Source organism: Ambystoma mexicanum, chromosome 8 (genome assembly GCF_040938575.1).
Source record: "Ambystoma mexicanum isolate Mex_15411 chromosome 8, UKY_AmexF1_1, whole genome shotgun sequence".
Taxonomy (NCBI): domain Eukaryota; kingdom Metazoa; phylum Chordata; class Amphibia; order Caudata; family Ambystomatidae; genus Ambystoma; species Ambystoma mexicanum.
The window spans coordinates 833,840,438-833,858,000 of record NC_090929.1 but is presented as its reverse complement, the minus strand read 5'-3'; the positions used below and the strand labels follow the sequence as shown (position 1 = coordinate 833,858,000).

Below are 17,563 nucleotides of genomic sequence, written 5' to 3'. Positions count from 1 at the left end.
GAAACCCCCTTGCTATAAACACTGGTGTCGCCGATGCTTGGAACGACAAGAAAGGGAAGGACTTTTCACTTGAAAGCAGACCCCTCATGCTAACGCAACAAACACAGCTCCACCAGGATTCTGTCTCGGACTGCGATTGACAGGATTTTTTAAATTATAGGACGCAGCTGTAAACTCTCCTTACTGCGAAAGACCATTTCAAAGGCAGAACCCTTCACAGATGTGTACACGTTTTTCTTCAATCAGATTAACAACCTATGGAACTGTGATAACACATGACGGTATCTTCCGCAATGAGCCAGATCATTGCATGTGTGTATGTGTGGCCCGTGACGGCTGTAGCGCGCGTGTAGCAGCGGTCACAGGTGTAAACCTAGCGCGATACTGACCGCAGGTGGGGTGCGTTTATGTGCGTGAGAGAGAGTGTGTGCAAGAGAGACTAGGAGCGAGAGTCTGTCACATTGGCTACTGTACGAAATTGCCATCTAACTTAATAGCATACAGAATATCTAACCTAAACGTCCCTACAAAATGTCCCATGTAAGGAACAATCAGGGCTTTAAGTGGGTAAGAAATCGAGGGGGGAGCCTCATTTGGGGGCGTGGCTTGTGGGAGGGGCGTGGCCTAAAAAGTACGCAAATCGTAGGGTATACCTACACATATATATAAATGTTATATATTTGTGTGCGTACCTTACTATGATTTGTGTACTTTGCAAGCCATCTTTTATAAACGTTGAAATATGTTTCAACGTTTATAAAAGATGGCTTGCAAAGTACCTTACTATGATTTGTGTACTTTGCAAGCCATCTTTTATAAACGTTGAAATATGTTTCAACGTTTATAAAAGATGGCTTGCAAAGTACACAAACCATAGTAAGGTACGCAGACAAATTATTTGTGTGCATAACATTTATATATATTTGTGTGCATAACATTTATATATATTTGTGTGCATACCCTACGGTTTGACAAGTTTTCAGGCCATCTTTTTTAAACATTTCGGGTTTATAAGAGATGGCTTTGAAAGTACACAATTCAAGCCATCTTTTATAAAGCTTTGACTACGGACAAAATTGTCCGTCGGCAAAGCTTTATAAAAGATGGCTTGAAATGTGTACTTTCAAAGCCATCTTTTATAAATATCGAAATATGTCGAGGAATCCCCAGGTTCGCCGAGGGTTAAAGACGCCTCGGCGACCTGGGGAAACAAAGGGACAGTAACTGCCTCTGGTGACCTCTCGCGCGAGGGGTCACCAGATGCAGTTACTATGACTGACGGAAGTGGCAGCCAGTCACAGCGTCGCTGTGGCTGGCTGCCACTTCTGTCAGCTTGCCTGACTTCATTGCAGGCGCATCTCCCGTCGCGGCTGCGGCCGCGACGGGATAATGCATCCTGCCAATGTTGCGGTAGTTGCTTTTTGGAGACTGCCGGGGCCCGGCCCACTTTAAGCACTGGGAACAATGCTATGCTAAAAATATTCCTTTTGAATGGCTATTCATCAAGTTGAAGATGTCTTTATTTTTCTCTCACATTTATTTCATTATGGTGATGATTTGGCAATATTATTATGAAGAATGTGTGATCATCCTATTTTTCCAAAGGGCCCAACCTATGAATAGTAATAATGATAGGTTATTTATTTCTAAGTGTGTTGCTCTGTGTCGTCTCGCTTCCAAGGCGAGCACGTTGCTCCTGTGCTATCCTCCGAGACCAAATAACAACAATAATAGTAATAATGATAACAATAACAATAGAAGTAACTGTGTTAGGCAACAACGATGTCAGATTCACCGGAGCATCCCACTTTTAGAGGCAGTGGGTCCAATGTGAACCCTAAAATTGCTTTTATTTATTTTGCTCTTTTTATTTGCTCTACTTTTAGCACCAACATGTAGATGGTGGGTCGGGGTCAGACAGTATTGGTGGGAGTTGAGGGGGGATATGGCAGGGTGGGCAGTACGCCTCTTCATTCTCTGCTTCATAAATTAGAGCAAAAAAAAGCAAACAAATTCAAGCAGTTTTTTTTTGTTAGCAATAGCCATAGATCCCTTTCAGCCGCTGTGGAAATCCCTCAAGAATCGATTTTGATTTGATCAATGTGGACCATTGGCAACTGGTCTCCGCTTTTGAGATTTACCAGGACCCTCTAGGAGTAATTATTTTGCTGCCTTGTAAAAGTCATAATATGGTGTTAACCGCCCGTTCCAAGGGCTGGAATGTGTGGTAATAGGCCATTGCCAAACTTAAAGACCAGAGGGTAGGAAGGGCTTTTAACGAGGGCCTGGGACGTTACCACCCATTGTAGCCCTTGGAACGGGTGGTTAATGCCATTAGCATGAGCTGGGATGGGATAATTTAAAGTATTTTAAAGACTGTTCAAAGATGGCTGCCATGCAAACGGAAGCCGGGGTTCTATATGGAGCCCCTCTTCCCTTTCCATGGCGGCCTCATGCTTAAAGAAAACAAAGAGGAAGCAACAGTGGCGACGAGTTCTGCCGCAGGAATGAGGTAAGTGGGAGGGGGATTAGTTAGAAAGGGGTACCGGGGTGGGAGGAAGATGGCAGGCGGGGGAAGCGGCCATCAAGCGGCTTGGAACGCGAGCTAACATTAGGAGATTCAGCCTGCGTTCCTAGTCTCCCGATTGGCTGCCTACCCCACCGAGGGTGCTAATGTGCACTCTAGTGATGCGATACGATATATTGACCTCCACCAGAATCATAGAAAATGTTAGTGATAACTTTATGAGACCAGAAACATAACAAGCTTGTGATAGTGGTGTCTAGTAAAGAAATAAAAAAGCTGCTTACCAGAAAACAACAGAGATGGCAGTATAATCAGGGCATTTGAGACTTTGGGGCAAGGGTGCATTTGGTGACTAAATCAGGCCCAAAGGAGGGGCAAAAAGAAAATACATGGGGTGATTTAATAAAAACTACAGAGAAGGGTAACAACACTTCCCCAAGTATTAAACAGCACAGATAGAGAGTTACGAGAAGAGGAGCAAGATTAACATATAAGGAGGTCACCCAGAAATCCAGAGCAGGACTACAGATGAGGGTTTCGCGAGGAAATAGTGATAGCCGCTCAGCAAAATGATAGCTGGAATTTTGGATCACCCATGGTCTAACTGGGCCAGAACGGGATTTACCCCGGATTAAATGTATGATAGTCCGGGATTTGTATTTATTTTACTGATGATAGAGTTTTGAGAAAGAAACACTCTGCAAAGAGCACATAATGGAAGCGAGCAGTGCCGGGCGGGGCTACCTTGCGGTGTAAGAGGTTAACTTGTGATTGCACACCACCAGTTTGAAGTAATGGGTGGTGGAACAGAGAGGGACACACACACACACCTACAACACATTATATACATAGAGGAGGGATAGTTAAGGCAATTAGTACAATTTAAACAGGAACATATTTTACATTTGGTGCAACAGAGTGAATTAGGAGTGGAGGGGAAAGGGTTTTGATTGGTTGATGTGTTAAATAATGACGCCAATGTTCTACATAATGCTCATGGTGGATTGCCCCATTTCTAAGTGATGTAATCATTTATTTATTTATTTATTTTCTACAATTGTATAGCGCACACAAACCCTGAGGCATCAGGGCGTTGAAGTTTCAGGTAGCCCGGAAGCAGGCAAATACAAATAGGAATGGCACATATTTCAGGGTATATTTCATATAGGACTAGGGGGTAGAGGTTATATACTATTATTACATTTAATTTTACTTATTGTTTCTGTGACATGAGGAGTAAGATATGAATCAGAACTGCTGGGATTTAAATCCGTAACTGAAAGTTGTATATAAACCCCTTTGGTGAGTGCATGCCTGCTAAGCTAGCGTGCATGCCTTCAGTAATAGAGAAGAGGGCTTCCGGCCACTTCTCTATGACCAAAGTGTGCCCCTACACTGAAAATGGCAGCATGCACCTTTTGCGCAGGGCGCTCTTTTCCTAACGAAGCCGCTGTAACTAAGCATAGCATGCACAGACATGCACATACAGTAATAACTTGGGAACGTTCATAACAGTAAGCTGTATTGTAAGCACTTCTGTCACAGCAGCAATGTCTATAATGTAAAAAGAGAAATGCAAACAAAAGAAGGAAAGACCATTCCCTTGTTCTCCTTCAGAAAGACAGTGTTGCGAGCATAGTAAGGGTCTGGCATAATAGCAAAGCCATTGACTATGTACATTCCTTGGCATCACTGTAAGCATTGATCCTTTGGTCATAAAAAAGAAACTGAACGCTTCTGTTTATACGAGCTTTGCTACCATGAAAATACCCAAAAGGAAAGACCCAGGGTGCAGTTTTGTCAGATCAATCGAGCTTTTAAAAAGGGAAGGAAAAAGAAACATGCTCGTGGCCCATTTCTCCAAAATAAGACTTTTTGAAAAGAAGATCAGAAGCGTATATGCTTCACACAAAGCAAGGCCACTCCATTAGTTGGAGCAATAGGCTGAACCCTGGGCACAGCAGGCGCCAGATGCCGTGGAACTGAAAGCCTCTCTAGACCGACACCTTTTTATGATTTTGTTCAGGGGCATTTCAGTGCCCAATATATCAGGAAGAATGTCCACACTCTAACACCAAATCCTGCGCAGTCCTTGCAACAAATCATCCATGCAGATGGCACCCAGCTGGCAGCGCAACGCCTGTTTCTGTCTACTTTTAGACGGATACGGCCTGCCTTACCTTTACTCCGTTTGTAAGTGGTGTCTACTGCGGGAGAGGTAATCAACAACTGAGCGAGACAATATCTGGTGTATAATGCTGTAAAATTGATGGTTATAGACCTTGTGCCAAGCCAAACATGGCCTAATAGCCCCGAGGCCTGCCATTGCGTGTGAGCAGCAACTGCCAAGGGCGCGCAACACTCTCGACTTTCTTTCAGTCAATGTAGAGTCAGAGGGGGTCTTTATTTCAAGACAGCTTCTCTGAATTACTGTTTCCTTTTCTGGAACGGTCTTAAGTGATCTCAGCAGGCGGGTCACACCACGGCGCCTTCAAACTAGAGTTTTAGTCAAAATAACAGTTGTTGACGGCAGACACCCCAAGAAAGCCAGAAAGTTGCCAGTTTACAGCGCAATGCCCAACAGATCTCATTGTTAAATATAAACGTGCAGAATATAATACATATATATTTCACTTTCCTTCACAAGGGAGCAGTGTCTAAAAACTGGTTTTGCTCAGGATAAGACAATTTGTTAAGGGCGGACGCTAAGATTAAAAGGCAGGTCCCTGGGTTCAATTGTTGAACATTCGAGACCCAGATGTCTGATATGTGCTTCTTTAAGGCACACTCACCTTTTTATATCAGAAGATTGATCTCCCATACAATTGAACATTGAATGGCCTGTTTTCTTCTCATGTGATAAATATTCTTTTAGCCGATTGCTAGCATGAAACATGTGACTGACGTGCTGTGTGGTTTACCGAACACTTGCTAAAAAGCTGATTCTGCTGTACCCGCTGGGCACCACTGCTGCCACCACCCATAGCTGCTCCCCACAGTGTCGACATATTTGGGGTTGCATTACAGCTCACACCTGCTCATTGTGGTTGATGGGTGCACTGACTATCACCATTTCATAATTACAGGGATTCTGAGACAATAAGTGCTGGGGCTCAAAAATAAGTGCCAGGGCTGAGCCCCGGCAACCACCCCCACGAATTAAGCACTGGGATATTCTGAATGCTGTGCGATCCCAATTTGCCAAACTGGTTATGGTGCTTGTATCAATGAGATGTACCCGACGGAAAACATTGATTAACTGGAATAACACGTTTTCAGCTTACTCTCTGTGTTAGTCACTTGATGTGCACAAACTATGCTGCATTAAGGCATGTTCGCTGCCCTTCACCCTATCTACGATAGTTTTCAGCTGCATAACTATTCTTACAATATATTACTGAGTCATATGTTGATGCGTAGATTTTAAAGCACTTTGCAGTTTCACTGCCCTCAGGATATATAATATATACACCCTAATTTCCACAGGAAACCATTGAAGCCCCGACACTGAAAGGGCTGTACACTTTAAATGGAATGAGGTTGAAATATGATCAGATTGAAAGCAAAGGTCTGTTAGCTTTGGCAAAAGGAGAGTTTAAGATCTGAATAAATGAATCTTCAGTTGTTAGAATGTGTATCTCACTAACCTAACATAATAAGGTGTTGGCAATTAACAGAACAACCTTTTGTATAAGATCCTTAATGGGGCATCCTCAGTAAAGGCGACCTCATACAGAAAGCCTGTTTGGGACATTCATTAATTTTGTCATTTGGTATACAGCCCTCTACTGTAATTATGGTCCCGATGCGCTTTTGCTTGAATGACCTTGCATGGGCCGGAGTCCAAATATTTGGGAGAACTTGAGAGGTGTTATTATGTGTATGGGCCTTTCAGCCATTAAAGTTATGCAAGGGTGGCCAAAACACTGCTAGTCACCCATGTATAAATGGTGTGTCTATGGGGACTCCTGCTCCCGCTTTCCCGCTCTCACTCTGGCCACCCTCCTTGGGCCCTCTTCCTTTGGCTTCCTGTGAGTGAAAGAACCTTGGTGTCCTCTTCGACTCCACTCTCTCTTTCTCTCTTCACATCACAGACCTTTCCAGGAAGGCCCACTACCAGCTGCACCCCCTCAGAGGCATTCTTCATTTTCTCACTTTACCCCAGAAGCTCTCTGTTTCCCGAGCCCTGGTTCTCTCTAGGCTGGACTACTGCAAAAGTCTCTTTCTCAATCTGCCTTCGTCTACTCTCCGCCCTCTGCAACTAATACAGAAAAGGACTGCAAAACTTGTCCTTGGCCTCAAGCCTACCGTCTGTATCCCTCCAGCCCGGAAATCTCTCCTCTGGCTCCCAGTGGCTGCAAGAATCAGGTCCAAGACCCTCTGCATTGTCTACAAGGGCTTCTGGGGCCGTGCTGACATTACATCCAACTCTCTCTTCCAAAACACCTTCCTTCTCGAGCTGTTGGCTCTGCCACCTACAACTCTCTGAGGGTCAGATGCTGCTTCAGGCAGAGAGTTAGGGGTAGATCTATTTTCTCTGCAGGTGCCTTTCTCTGGAATGGCCTCCCTGCCCTCTCAAACTTGAGCCGACCACCTGAAGTTCCGGAAGCAGCTCAAGACCTTCCTTTTCGCCTCTGCTTTCTCTCTCTCTCTCCTCAGCTGACCTACCTGTCTGCTGTTCTGACTGGCGGCCTGGCTTCCCTCAAGACTCTCACTGGGTACCAGCCTCCTCCATGACCAGTTCCTCTTGTGAGAAACCCGGGCCTACCTCGCGCTTAGGGACTGTTATTGTAACCAAACAGTCCCATGCCTCTTTGCACTAACCCAAAGTAATGCGGCCCTGATTGCACTTCCTCTCTTGCCTCTCCCATGGCACTTCCCTCTTCTCCCCCACCAGTGCACTTTGCTTCATCGCACTTGCAAGATCTGAATGACACAAGGCCTAGTAAGATCGTTTTTTTGTTCTCCGTCTGTCTTCCCTCCCTTGTCTTGTCTCGCCTAGAAACACTTGTGTACATGCGCGTTATAAATGACTTATGTCATACCATATCATGTCATGTCATATCATATCATATCATATATCATGGGTGCAGCAGAGGTATGCTATGGACTAAAGGGGGTGATAGTGTTTAAGGAAATAGAGAGTTATGGGGAAGCATCAGCTTGTATTTTTGTCATTTAAAGTAGCTTCATTCTTATGGCAGAAGTGATGTGCAATATGTTTGCGTTATATGCGAGTGCAGGGTGTGTGGAGTGAGACCATGCCTTCCGCTAAGTTGAAAAGGTGTGGTGTGCCAGAGGAGAAACGGGTTAGCTGTATGAACAGCAATGTCTACTTTCTGGGTTCCATCTATGTACCAGGAGCAGTGCTACGTTTCACAGGCAATCTAAGTGCCAGATGAATGCATAATACTCACCCCCTGAGAGGTTCTTAGAGTGAGAAATTGCCATCACTAGTTCCTTTCAGTGGGAAAACAAGGTCCTCATTTCATCATTACCTGCGGCGGCATGGCCCATACTGTGCTGTGCTTTAGAGTTGCATGCATTGCCAAACATGAGCAACGTGTTTGAGGTGCTTGATTGTACTCTATGGGATGATCAGCGTTATTTTCCAAAGCTGCATTGTTGTCCACCCTCTAAACTCATATGAGTGCAATACCTTGTACACTGCCAGGATTCGTTCAAGGTGGAAGTTGCTGGTGTGACTATATGAGTCCTCCATGTGTGCTAGCATCCCACAATGAAATATTTTATTTGTATCGTGCTCATACACAAGCGCTTCAGAGCACGAAGGTTGAGTGGCACAGCAAAGCGCTTTAAAGGAAAGAAGAGGCTACTAGTTGCCAGAGGGCAGGTGTGGAGGGTTTTCGGGGGGAACTGAAGGATGAAACGTGTGCGAGAGGCAAGGATTGGATGCTGGGACGTGGGGGAACAGGAAGTCAGGGGGAATGGACAGGTTTTGAGGACTTTCATGAAGGGCAGGTGATCCACTATGAGGCGTATTGTGGGAGAGGTAAATACAGGTGGGTGTGAGGACCGAGAAACAGACACCTTATAATCTGGAGAACTTGAAATGAGGGACTACCAAGAGGTGTGCAGAGCCTGATCTGAGGATTCTGGTGAGGCAGTATTAAGTGAGCTTATGTTAGAGTCTGGGCCTTCTTGTGAATAACGCAGTGGGTAATGCACATGGCTTTGAAAGAGGTCTGTTGGGCAGCCAGTGGAGTGTCCTGAGTGTGGGCGAGATGCGGTCTCTGGGGAGAGTACGAGGAGAAGTCTTGCTGCAGAGTTTTGAATCCATTGGATCTTTCTCAGTTGGTATGTAGGCACGCCTAGGTAGAGGGAGTTAGAGTAGTATATGTGTAAGAGAATGATGGCCATGATTGCGGAAACTCTATGGTGCTAGGAGAGATAAGGAAAGATCTGCTTGAGGATACAGAGGTGGAAAGTGCATGATCTGGAAACTGCATTGATGCGACGGGAGAGGGTCAAGTCTGACTTAAAAGTGCATCCTAGGTTTTTGACTTGATGGGGATGCAGTGGGCGCAGGCTCTAATATATACGGCCATGGGATAGGTTGGGGAAGGAGAGCTGTTTTGCTGAAGATTAGGATTTTGGGGTTTTCCCGGGGTTGAGGAGCAGGTGATTGTTCATCATCAAGAGGTCAATGTCTGAGAGGCAGGATGCCAGGACTAGATGGGGTGAGGAGGGGGATCTGGGAATCTTGAGGATTATCTGGGTGTCGTCAGCATAGTTGCAACAGGTGAGATTGTGAGAATGGATGAGCTTGGGGAGGGGTGAAAGGTAGAGGTTGAAGAGTAGAGAGAGAGAGGCTCCCTGAGGGACTCTGTCGGGACAGGCGGGGGGGCAGAAGAGAAAGGATGGCGCAAGACGATTTGGGAGCGGTTGGAGAGGAAATAGGAGATCCATCTGAGTGTGGAGTCTCTTATGCCTAGGTCAAAATGTCTGTTCATGAGGGTGAGTGGTTGATCGTGTTGAAAGCTTCTTAGAGGTCAAGGAGGATGAGTTCACCGCAGCCCTCAGAGTCTGCTGTTCTTTTCAGGTCATCCCACACGGAGACCAGGGAGGATTCAGTTCCATGGAGGGGTCTGAAGCCAGACTGGGCAGGGTGAAGAAGGCTGTGGGCTTCAGTAAAGAGGCTAAGTGAGGAGAATGCTGTGCAATCTAGTAGTTGGGCTATGAAGCGGTTGTTGGAGATGGGGTGGTAATTGGAGGGAAGGAGGGGGTCAAGAGAGGCCTTTTTAGTAGTCGTTTGACTTGTGATGTTTGCTGGTGAGAACATAGCTGCCGTCAGTGAGTGGTTGATTATAGATCTGGCGAGGGTGTCTGCACATGTGGGGGAGAGGATGTTTTGAGGAGGGCCGGGGGCATGGGTCTCCTGGGGACCCTGAGGGGTGGCTATTGGAGAGACGCCTTGAGACCTGGGATGGGAGATTGCAGAGAAGGAGCTGAAGAGGGTGCGAGTTGGGGGGAGCTGAAGGGGGGCTGTCGGTATAGGGGCTGAAGGGGTTTGTAGTTTAGCGCAGATGGCGAGGTACCTTTCAATGGCTATGTAGAAGTAATGGTCGGAAAGGGTGTCACACAGCACGTGGGAGATGGGGGGAAAGAGAGGAAGCGCAAACGGGGTCTTTAACTCAGCGATGATCTTGTGGAGTTCTTTGTATGGGTTGTTTGCATTGGCGATGCAGGAGATGTAGAAGGCATATTTGTCTTTTCTATTTTCTTATCTGTAGGCTCTGTCTGTCTGGCCGAAGTGGCGTTGTTTTGGGCGCAAGGCTTGGTCCACCAGTGTCATTCCAGACGATGGTTGAGGGTTTTGAGGAACTTGAGATATGGGCTGAATCACCTGGGGGAAGGGCATGTACAGTGGGACAAGGATTTTGTGGGGGCTAAGGGGGACAGAACGTTTGAAAGCCATAGGTCAAAAAGGTCTGGGGATGGGTTTCCTCCCTGGAGGGGGAGAATGGGAAGGGAGGAGAGTAGGGTGGAGGAAAGATCAGGGCAGATGGTTACCTTGTTCCAGAGCGGGATCCTGGGGGAGGCGACAGGGGGCGGGAGGCAGGGCAGGAAATGAGGCCTTGGAGTCAGGGCTGAGAAGAGGATAACAGAGTGATCAGTCCAGATGAAGGGGCTGGTGTGGGGTGGGAAGCAATCAGGTTGGGCGAGCCGAACACTACATCTAAGGTGTGACCTGCAATGTGGGTGGGGCCTGATATGAGTTGATATGATATGATATATGATATGATACGGCATTTGTAACGCGCCTATACACAAGTGGGTCAGATTGAGGGCTTTCAAGCTGTCAATGAGATGATGGGCCATGGAGCTGGAGGGGGTGTCGAGCCAGATTTTTAGATCAACAAGAACAGTGAGAGTTGGGTGAGAGAGGTATGACTGTTGCAGAGTCATTCAGGGAGTCTGCAAAGGTTCTGTTGTAGCCCAGAGGTCTGCGAAGGAGGAGGAAGATGAAGGAGAAAGAAGGAGAGGATTGGAATTTAACTAGCAGAGATTCAAAGGGATCCGCAGTCAAGCAGAAGAGTAGATTCTTGTAGGTGGGGACATTCTTTGCATAAGATCTAAATAAGGATCCCTAATGATACCGCAAATTATAAAATATGATGCTCTGTCTAAGGTTGGAAGATGCATCAGAAAATCTTTTACAGCACTTTGTAATGTCAATCGTGGGTATTAGCACCGTTGTACAAATAATTTCCACCTAGTTGAATAAAATGCTGAAGATGTAGGGTTTCTTGCTTTTTTATTTTTAGAATGTCCATACATTTCTGTGGTAAGTTTATGTAACCAACCCTAAGACTTCATGGGGCAGGTCCTTTTTAGTTTTGGCTAAACGTATTGAAATCTTGGTGTACAGAAAATACATCTTCAATGGAAATATGATCTATTTTAACAGCGAGGACTCAGGATTCTTGGATTTTTCAATCTATGCTAAGAATCAGCTAAGCTTCAATGACATAAAGTGGATATGTAGGCAGGAGGATCCCACGGTTTGATTGCATACATAGATATTATTTTGTATTTAATACTGTTATCAGCTACTTGTGCCATTCCCCTCAGATGGTAAAATAAAAATAACAGGTAACAACAGTGCTAACCGTGCACCTAACTGCGCCCCAACATACATTTTAAATCCTGTCAGTTATGCACTTTAACATAACACACTAGCTTTAATGCTATGCATTTCCATTTGTAGTGTGTTAGCAATTTCGCTAAGGAGCCATTTTGAATTTTACAAAGTAAATTGAGATAACCTCTGAACTTACCATCTCCCCCTTTTCTCCCTTCTGTCCTGGAAGACCCTGTAAATTAAAAATGGAAAGAAGAGTGTGTCTTTTCGAACTACAGAAATCAGAGCATTGATCATGATTATACAATCAGTGTCACCTTATCACATAGGTAGAATGGTGGCTCACTGGTGGTGTCCCCAGCTGTGTACTCATGCTACACAACACTGCAATGCATGCTAAAATAAATATGCCATCATGCATAATAGGAACATTTCGGGCTCCACGCTGCTCGTTTCCCACTAACAAAGCCAATGACGCCAATGGCCTATCACATTGCTGGTCACGAATCACAGGAGTCGAATATGTCTACTCTACACGACCACAATCAGCTATATGTGCATGGCAAGCTGTCATCAGAGGATGTGAACATGGGAGTTAACAATCCTGTCAAGGCAGGCTTGGTACATGCCTTAATGCCTGGAACACATGGTACTGATTACCAAGGAAGGGCCTCTGAATTATAGCATAGATGGATAATCAGCATAGGCCAACTGGTAAGAATGGGGACATCATTGTGCATGCTCTGTCATGCAAAGCAAGTTGAAAACAAAATGTTTCCTGTAAAGCTCGTGTGAACTCACAGTACTCTTTCATTTGGGATTTTAAAATCAAAGCAATTTTCAACTGTTATTTCACTTAGTTCTGAGCTGTTCTGAGAACGGAGTCCTCCGTCCTGGTTCACAAATCCTTGAACTTAAAGCTTTGAATAAAACCGATTTCATTTGTGAATAGCCTGCTCTGCTCTCTAAATATGAAATTGATTTTGTAATTTGTGTATTATCTTTTGGCCAGTGCAGTCTTGCGCAGCACTGCCCGTTTGATGCACGAGGTTTCTAATATGCTTCAATGTGAACCTGCTGGAGTTCGAATGCCAGCAGTGAAAACATTGCTACAGGCATGTCCCTTTCTTTGTACAGGGGAATTCTCTCTAAACCTTCCTTACCCTTCTCTACCTCAGCATCTAATACTCTGCCCTTTACTCCCCTGTGTGATGGATGCAATGTCACCAATTCTGATGCCAGCAATCGAACCCCAGCATTGGTACACTCCACATACAGACCCAGTATTTGATTTGTATGACAGTCACATATTTCCATCTGCTAAGACAAATCTCCCAGATTTGTCTAACTTTTAGGAGCTCTAGTAATGGATGCTGCCATGACCAGCCCCACTTTCAGACACAGTTAAACATGTTGCTGAAAAAGGGATAAATGCACACCTAAATCTCTGCTGAAACTGTTTACTGGCAAGCCATACAGCTGCCATGTAGTTTGGCAACATGGAAGTCATGCATAACATGCACATTACAGTAAACAGCCTGCTGGAACCCAAGTTTCAACTTATATGGGCCTGTCTTTACCTATGGACACTCCTGACCTACATTAAATATGATTATGAGTTTCTAGGGTCTGGTGGCATATTAATATCTAAATATAAGCAGTGTCTGTTTTGACATGGTGACTCCTGGGCCTGTATAATTAGAAAGGATACAAATATTTGATTCCATTGTATTGTCAACTTTGTGGACAGTGACTCATTCGTGACAAGGGCTTTTTGTGTATTCGTTGTTCTGGGGTGAGTTTCACCAAAAGCAAGCATTTGCTTTCAGACAAGGAAACCCTCCTTTTGATCCCTGGAAAAGGCTTGTCATCTTCTCAAGGTATCAGAAAATCTCCCTGGGGGTTAACTGGAAACCAATGCTTCAAGGGCTGCCCGGGCAATACATAACGGTGATGATTACTGGTGATTTCAGCCGAAGGGTGGGAGTTAGAGTAGCCTCGGGAAGACTTTCCAGGGGGAGAAGGATTCCACCATCTTGCCATTTCCAATGACTCTCAATCTTCCCGTGCTCCTCACCACTTCCTGCCAACAGAGCACTCTGGGTATGACATCAGACAGCAAAGGACATGGGTTATAACAGCATGGGCTGGCCCGTTTACAGAAAACCCATAATAGTCCAATACAATGTGGTACTTGTGCCTATGTAACGGGGTAGACACTCTCCTTGATGCAATAATCTTTGGATATCTGAGGAAGGATTTAATCTCGAACTCTGTTGGGAATTCAATCTGCCCCAAATCTCTCAGCCATAGCGGTGAAGACAGAGACCTCCAAGGGAAGGGCAAGCCTTTTCATTTAACCTTCCCTGGGGAACATTTGTGGTGATCTGCTGATTGGACAATACCGACTTCAGCTGAGACCACTGGTACCCAGGTACCTGCTGACTGGAAGTGGCAGAACCCTGCAAGTACTAAGAGCTTCCTGACTGGGAATTGCAGAATAAAGAAATTACCTTTGGATACTCTTGACCTATCTGACACCAGTTTGGTTAACTTCAATGGCATCCAAGCTGCTGCAAGGGAACACCAGGGTTATTTTTTTACCTCAATGCTTGACCACTTCAAGCATTTCTGAGTTTTGCTTCCCATTGACATCGCTCCATGACTCAGCCAGGGCTTGGAGCCGAAAGCACCCAGACTTCCAGTTAGATGCTGAAAAGTCTTCAAAGCAAGAATAACAATAGTTATAGTGGTTATGTCTCTTCGGCCTGTGTTAAAGGGCCCTAATAACATTTAAGAACACACGCTCAAATGTTTTAAGGATATCTTCTATTGAATTTGACATTGCTGCTGGAGTTCCTGCCTATTTTCCCCATCTCCAATGCAAAGAGTACCCACTTTCATCACAAAGTCTAAATTCTGTCTTTTACAGGTATAGGCTAGTAGCGTTCTTAATTAGTTGCCAATATTATTAGTTTGAATAAACATTTTTCTTTATAGAACCTTGAATGTACATTTAATTTAATTTGGATCCCCATTACTGTTGTTGTATGGACTGCTTCTGCACCAGCTCACATCCCTACTGGAGAGAATAGCTTCCTCTCGGCCTGCGCTACCTTAAAAGGTGAATGATGTATATCACTCAGGATGTGTCTGTTTCACCTGGTTCAGTAGTGCTGGGCTGATTAGGCATTTTAGTCACTACGCATCTCAGTGCACCTGCAAAGCAGTAGTCATCTTGTCACAGGGACCTTTATAATGAGACTTTAGAATCTTTTTGAACTTTGGGGAAGGGTTGTTATGGTTTCTAAATAGACTTTCCTTTTCTCAGTGTCTCGAAGTTGTCTTACCCTACACATTACCAATGAAAGCCATTACTGTCTCTTTTATGATTATAATCCTCACCTGGGTCCACCATTCGCCACAGTAGTTTACATTACCTCCCCAGTGTTGTAAAAAAACATGTGTATGCTTATTTTGCTGGGAGTGTATCAAAAGAGCACAATCATCCTCTAAAATGTCTGCATTCATGTTTTCTTTTCTTTTCTTTTTATCAAGTACTCTGCCTATGACATTTAGAACAAAAGGTATGGATTGTCATGATTAACTGGCTTCATGGACATCATTATGTGTAGCTATGTCAAAGGTGAAATTGAAACCGGCCTAGAAAGTAAAACACATTCTTCAATGGAAAAATCTGGCCATCAATGTCTCAAGCGAATTGGACACCAGGACCGGGCTTTGCATATAAAAGCCTATCTCGCTACTTAGAAATGAAATATTCTACTTATTTGCTGCACCATACTTCTCTAAAATAATTAGGATTTGATGTGAAGAACCGCCAATTGAGCGAGAGTGGGACTAATGTAAAATCCTTAACTTGATCACGTGCATGCTAAGGTCAATTTTCATTCAACGTGGTTCATTTTTAATTCACAAACCTTCTGTGACATATGATGATGCTTCGTGAGATGCCCAGCGTGCCGACTAAATGGGCTATGTACCTTCAGGGTGTTAATCCTACAAGGTTTCAACAGTACATGCACCAACACTTAGGGGGGAGATGTAATTTGATGGATATTCATGAAAGTGGAAGTAAGGATTTGTTGTGTACTAAACGTATCTCTGCCACATCTACTGTTCAAAAGTTCTCTTAGGAATTTAAATTGGATAACTATTTTGTTTCACTCGAAATTAGCCTAGTGCAAGGACACCAAACAATCTACTTGTGCATGTGTTAGTACAGATATTGGGTAGGATGCACATGATACATCAACACACTTGGACTAAATTATGTGAACCTTAACTTTGTGCAACAAGATGGAGCAAGTTCAGCTAGTACCTGTATTCTGCTTACATTGTACAGCATGGAACAAACAGGTTTTCACAAGTGTAACATTGAATCTGACCTTTTTGACTGTGTTTGCTGCATATCATAAAAATAAATGTAGTAAATACATTTTGTTATGGTATTACTCAGCACATGGGTTCATCTTTGCCCTAGCAAATCATGTTAGCTGTTTTCTGTATTATCTAATCAGAAAAACCGATGCAAAGTGCATTTGCAAAATTTTAGCACCTGTAAAAATGTTAGATAACCTGGACCCTGATTTTTAAATGTGTTAAATACAGCTTCCCCACACTCCCCACCAATTGACGTTTCACCAGATTGGTCTGAGGGCTGTAAACCAGTGTTTGCCTTCCAGCCTGTGTGCTAGGTGATTTTGTATACGGGAAACCATTTCCTATACATTCTATACACTTTCCATATGGCTACTGGACAAGTAATCCAATTAGGAAGGATTAGTATGCATACCTGCTGTCTCACACTTCATGCTTCCTTGTCAGAAGTATGGCCGCTAATAGGAGTGTCAGTACTCTGACATTGAAAAGGTACTGGTGACTGTACTAATGCAATAGTTCATATTTGCTGCCTCAAAGCACTGCTCTCTCATCAATGAACTGATAGGCCTCATCAAGCTTCAGCCATGGTAACTTGTTTTAAATATGGTGCCGGGGCTGCTAGGCAATCTCAATTCTCTTCTGCATGTTGGAATTTAGGCGAGATTGTTCTTCATCCGCATTTTCATTTGTCTGTAATCTAAACATGTCTATTTGTTGGGAATAAGTTGTGGTGACATTGGAGGGCAACAGCACTGCAATGCTTCAAATGAATGCCCACAGGAGCACCTGCTCCCATTTATTCTGTAGTGGTGCAAACACATTTTGGCAGTTCCTCTTGTGCACACTAACCCTGCCAGAAGGTATCCTGGAGAAATGGAGAACGTGGGGTTCAGGGCCATATTTTCCTGCTCATTGTACAGGCTGGCCCAAACTAGGGAATGTCAACTCTTCCACTCTTCGTTTAGTTCCTGGTAAGACAATTAATATTTCTGCTTCACAAAGAGTCTCATCTCCTCTCAAAATAAATGTGGATAATTGCCATATGTTATTACACACTTCAAGTCTGGTTGATTGGTTACTGAACGCGTGACCTATCAGCACTCCAACCTAGCTTAGTTCCAATTGAAGGTCCCAATAGATGGCAGACATTACTTTTCAAGATCTCTATACACACACTGAATGGGCGAAGCTGACGTTTTGGTCTATCTCGCCTCTACAACAAGGTTTCTGAATGACAGACGTTTACTTGTGTAGCCTTCCATGAAGGATAAACAAGCTTCCAAACCCATCTGGAAAGGGAGCAGTTTGCCCTAATTTTGATCATTTCAAGATCTCACAGAAACCTGTTGAAGTGAATCTTTAAGATCAAAAAGCACAACATAAATGTCTCACTTTTTATGCAGGGCACAACTGAGATGAGAAAGACTCAGAGTCTATGGTCATTGCAATGGAGCTTCTCTTGGCAAGCAAAGTACCTTACACTTTACTGTTAGGATATTGCCTTTCATTATTAACACATTCACAGC

The 17,563-nt window shown here is 44.3% G+C and overlaps 1 protein-coding gene across 4 annotated transcripts in view; it reads right to left on the bottom strand.

Moving 5' to 3' along the window:
* LOC138472494 (collagen alpha-1(XIII) chain-like) overlaps window positions 1-17,563 on the bottom strand; it is a 393,813-nt gene that overhangs the window by 317,410 nt on the left and 58,840 nt on the right. For all 4 annotated transcript variants that reach the window (XM_069610705.1, XM_069610706.1, XM_069610707.1 and 1 more), the window contains exon 4: window positions 11,830-11,865. In XM_069610705.1, coding sequence (XP_069466806.1) covers window positions 11,830-11,865 — 36 coding nt within the window. The remainder of the gene's footprint in view (window positions 1-11,829; window positions 11,866-17,563) is intronic.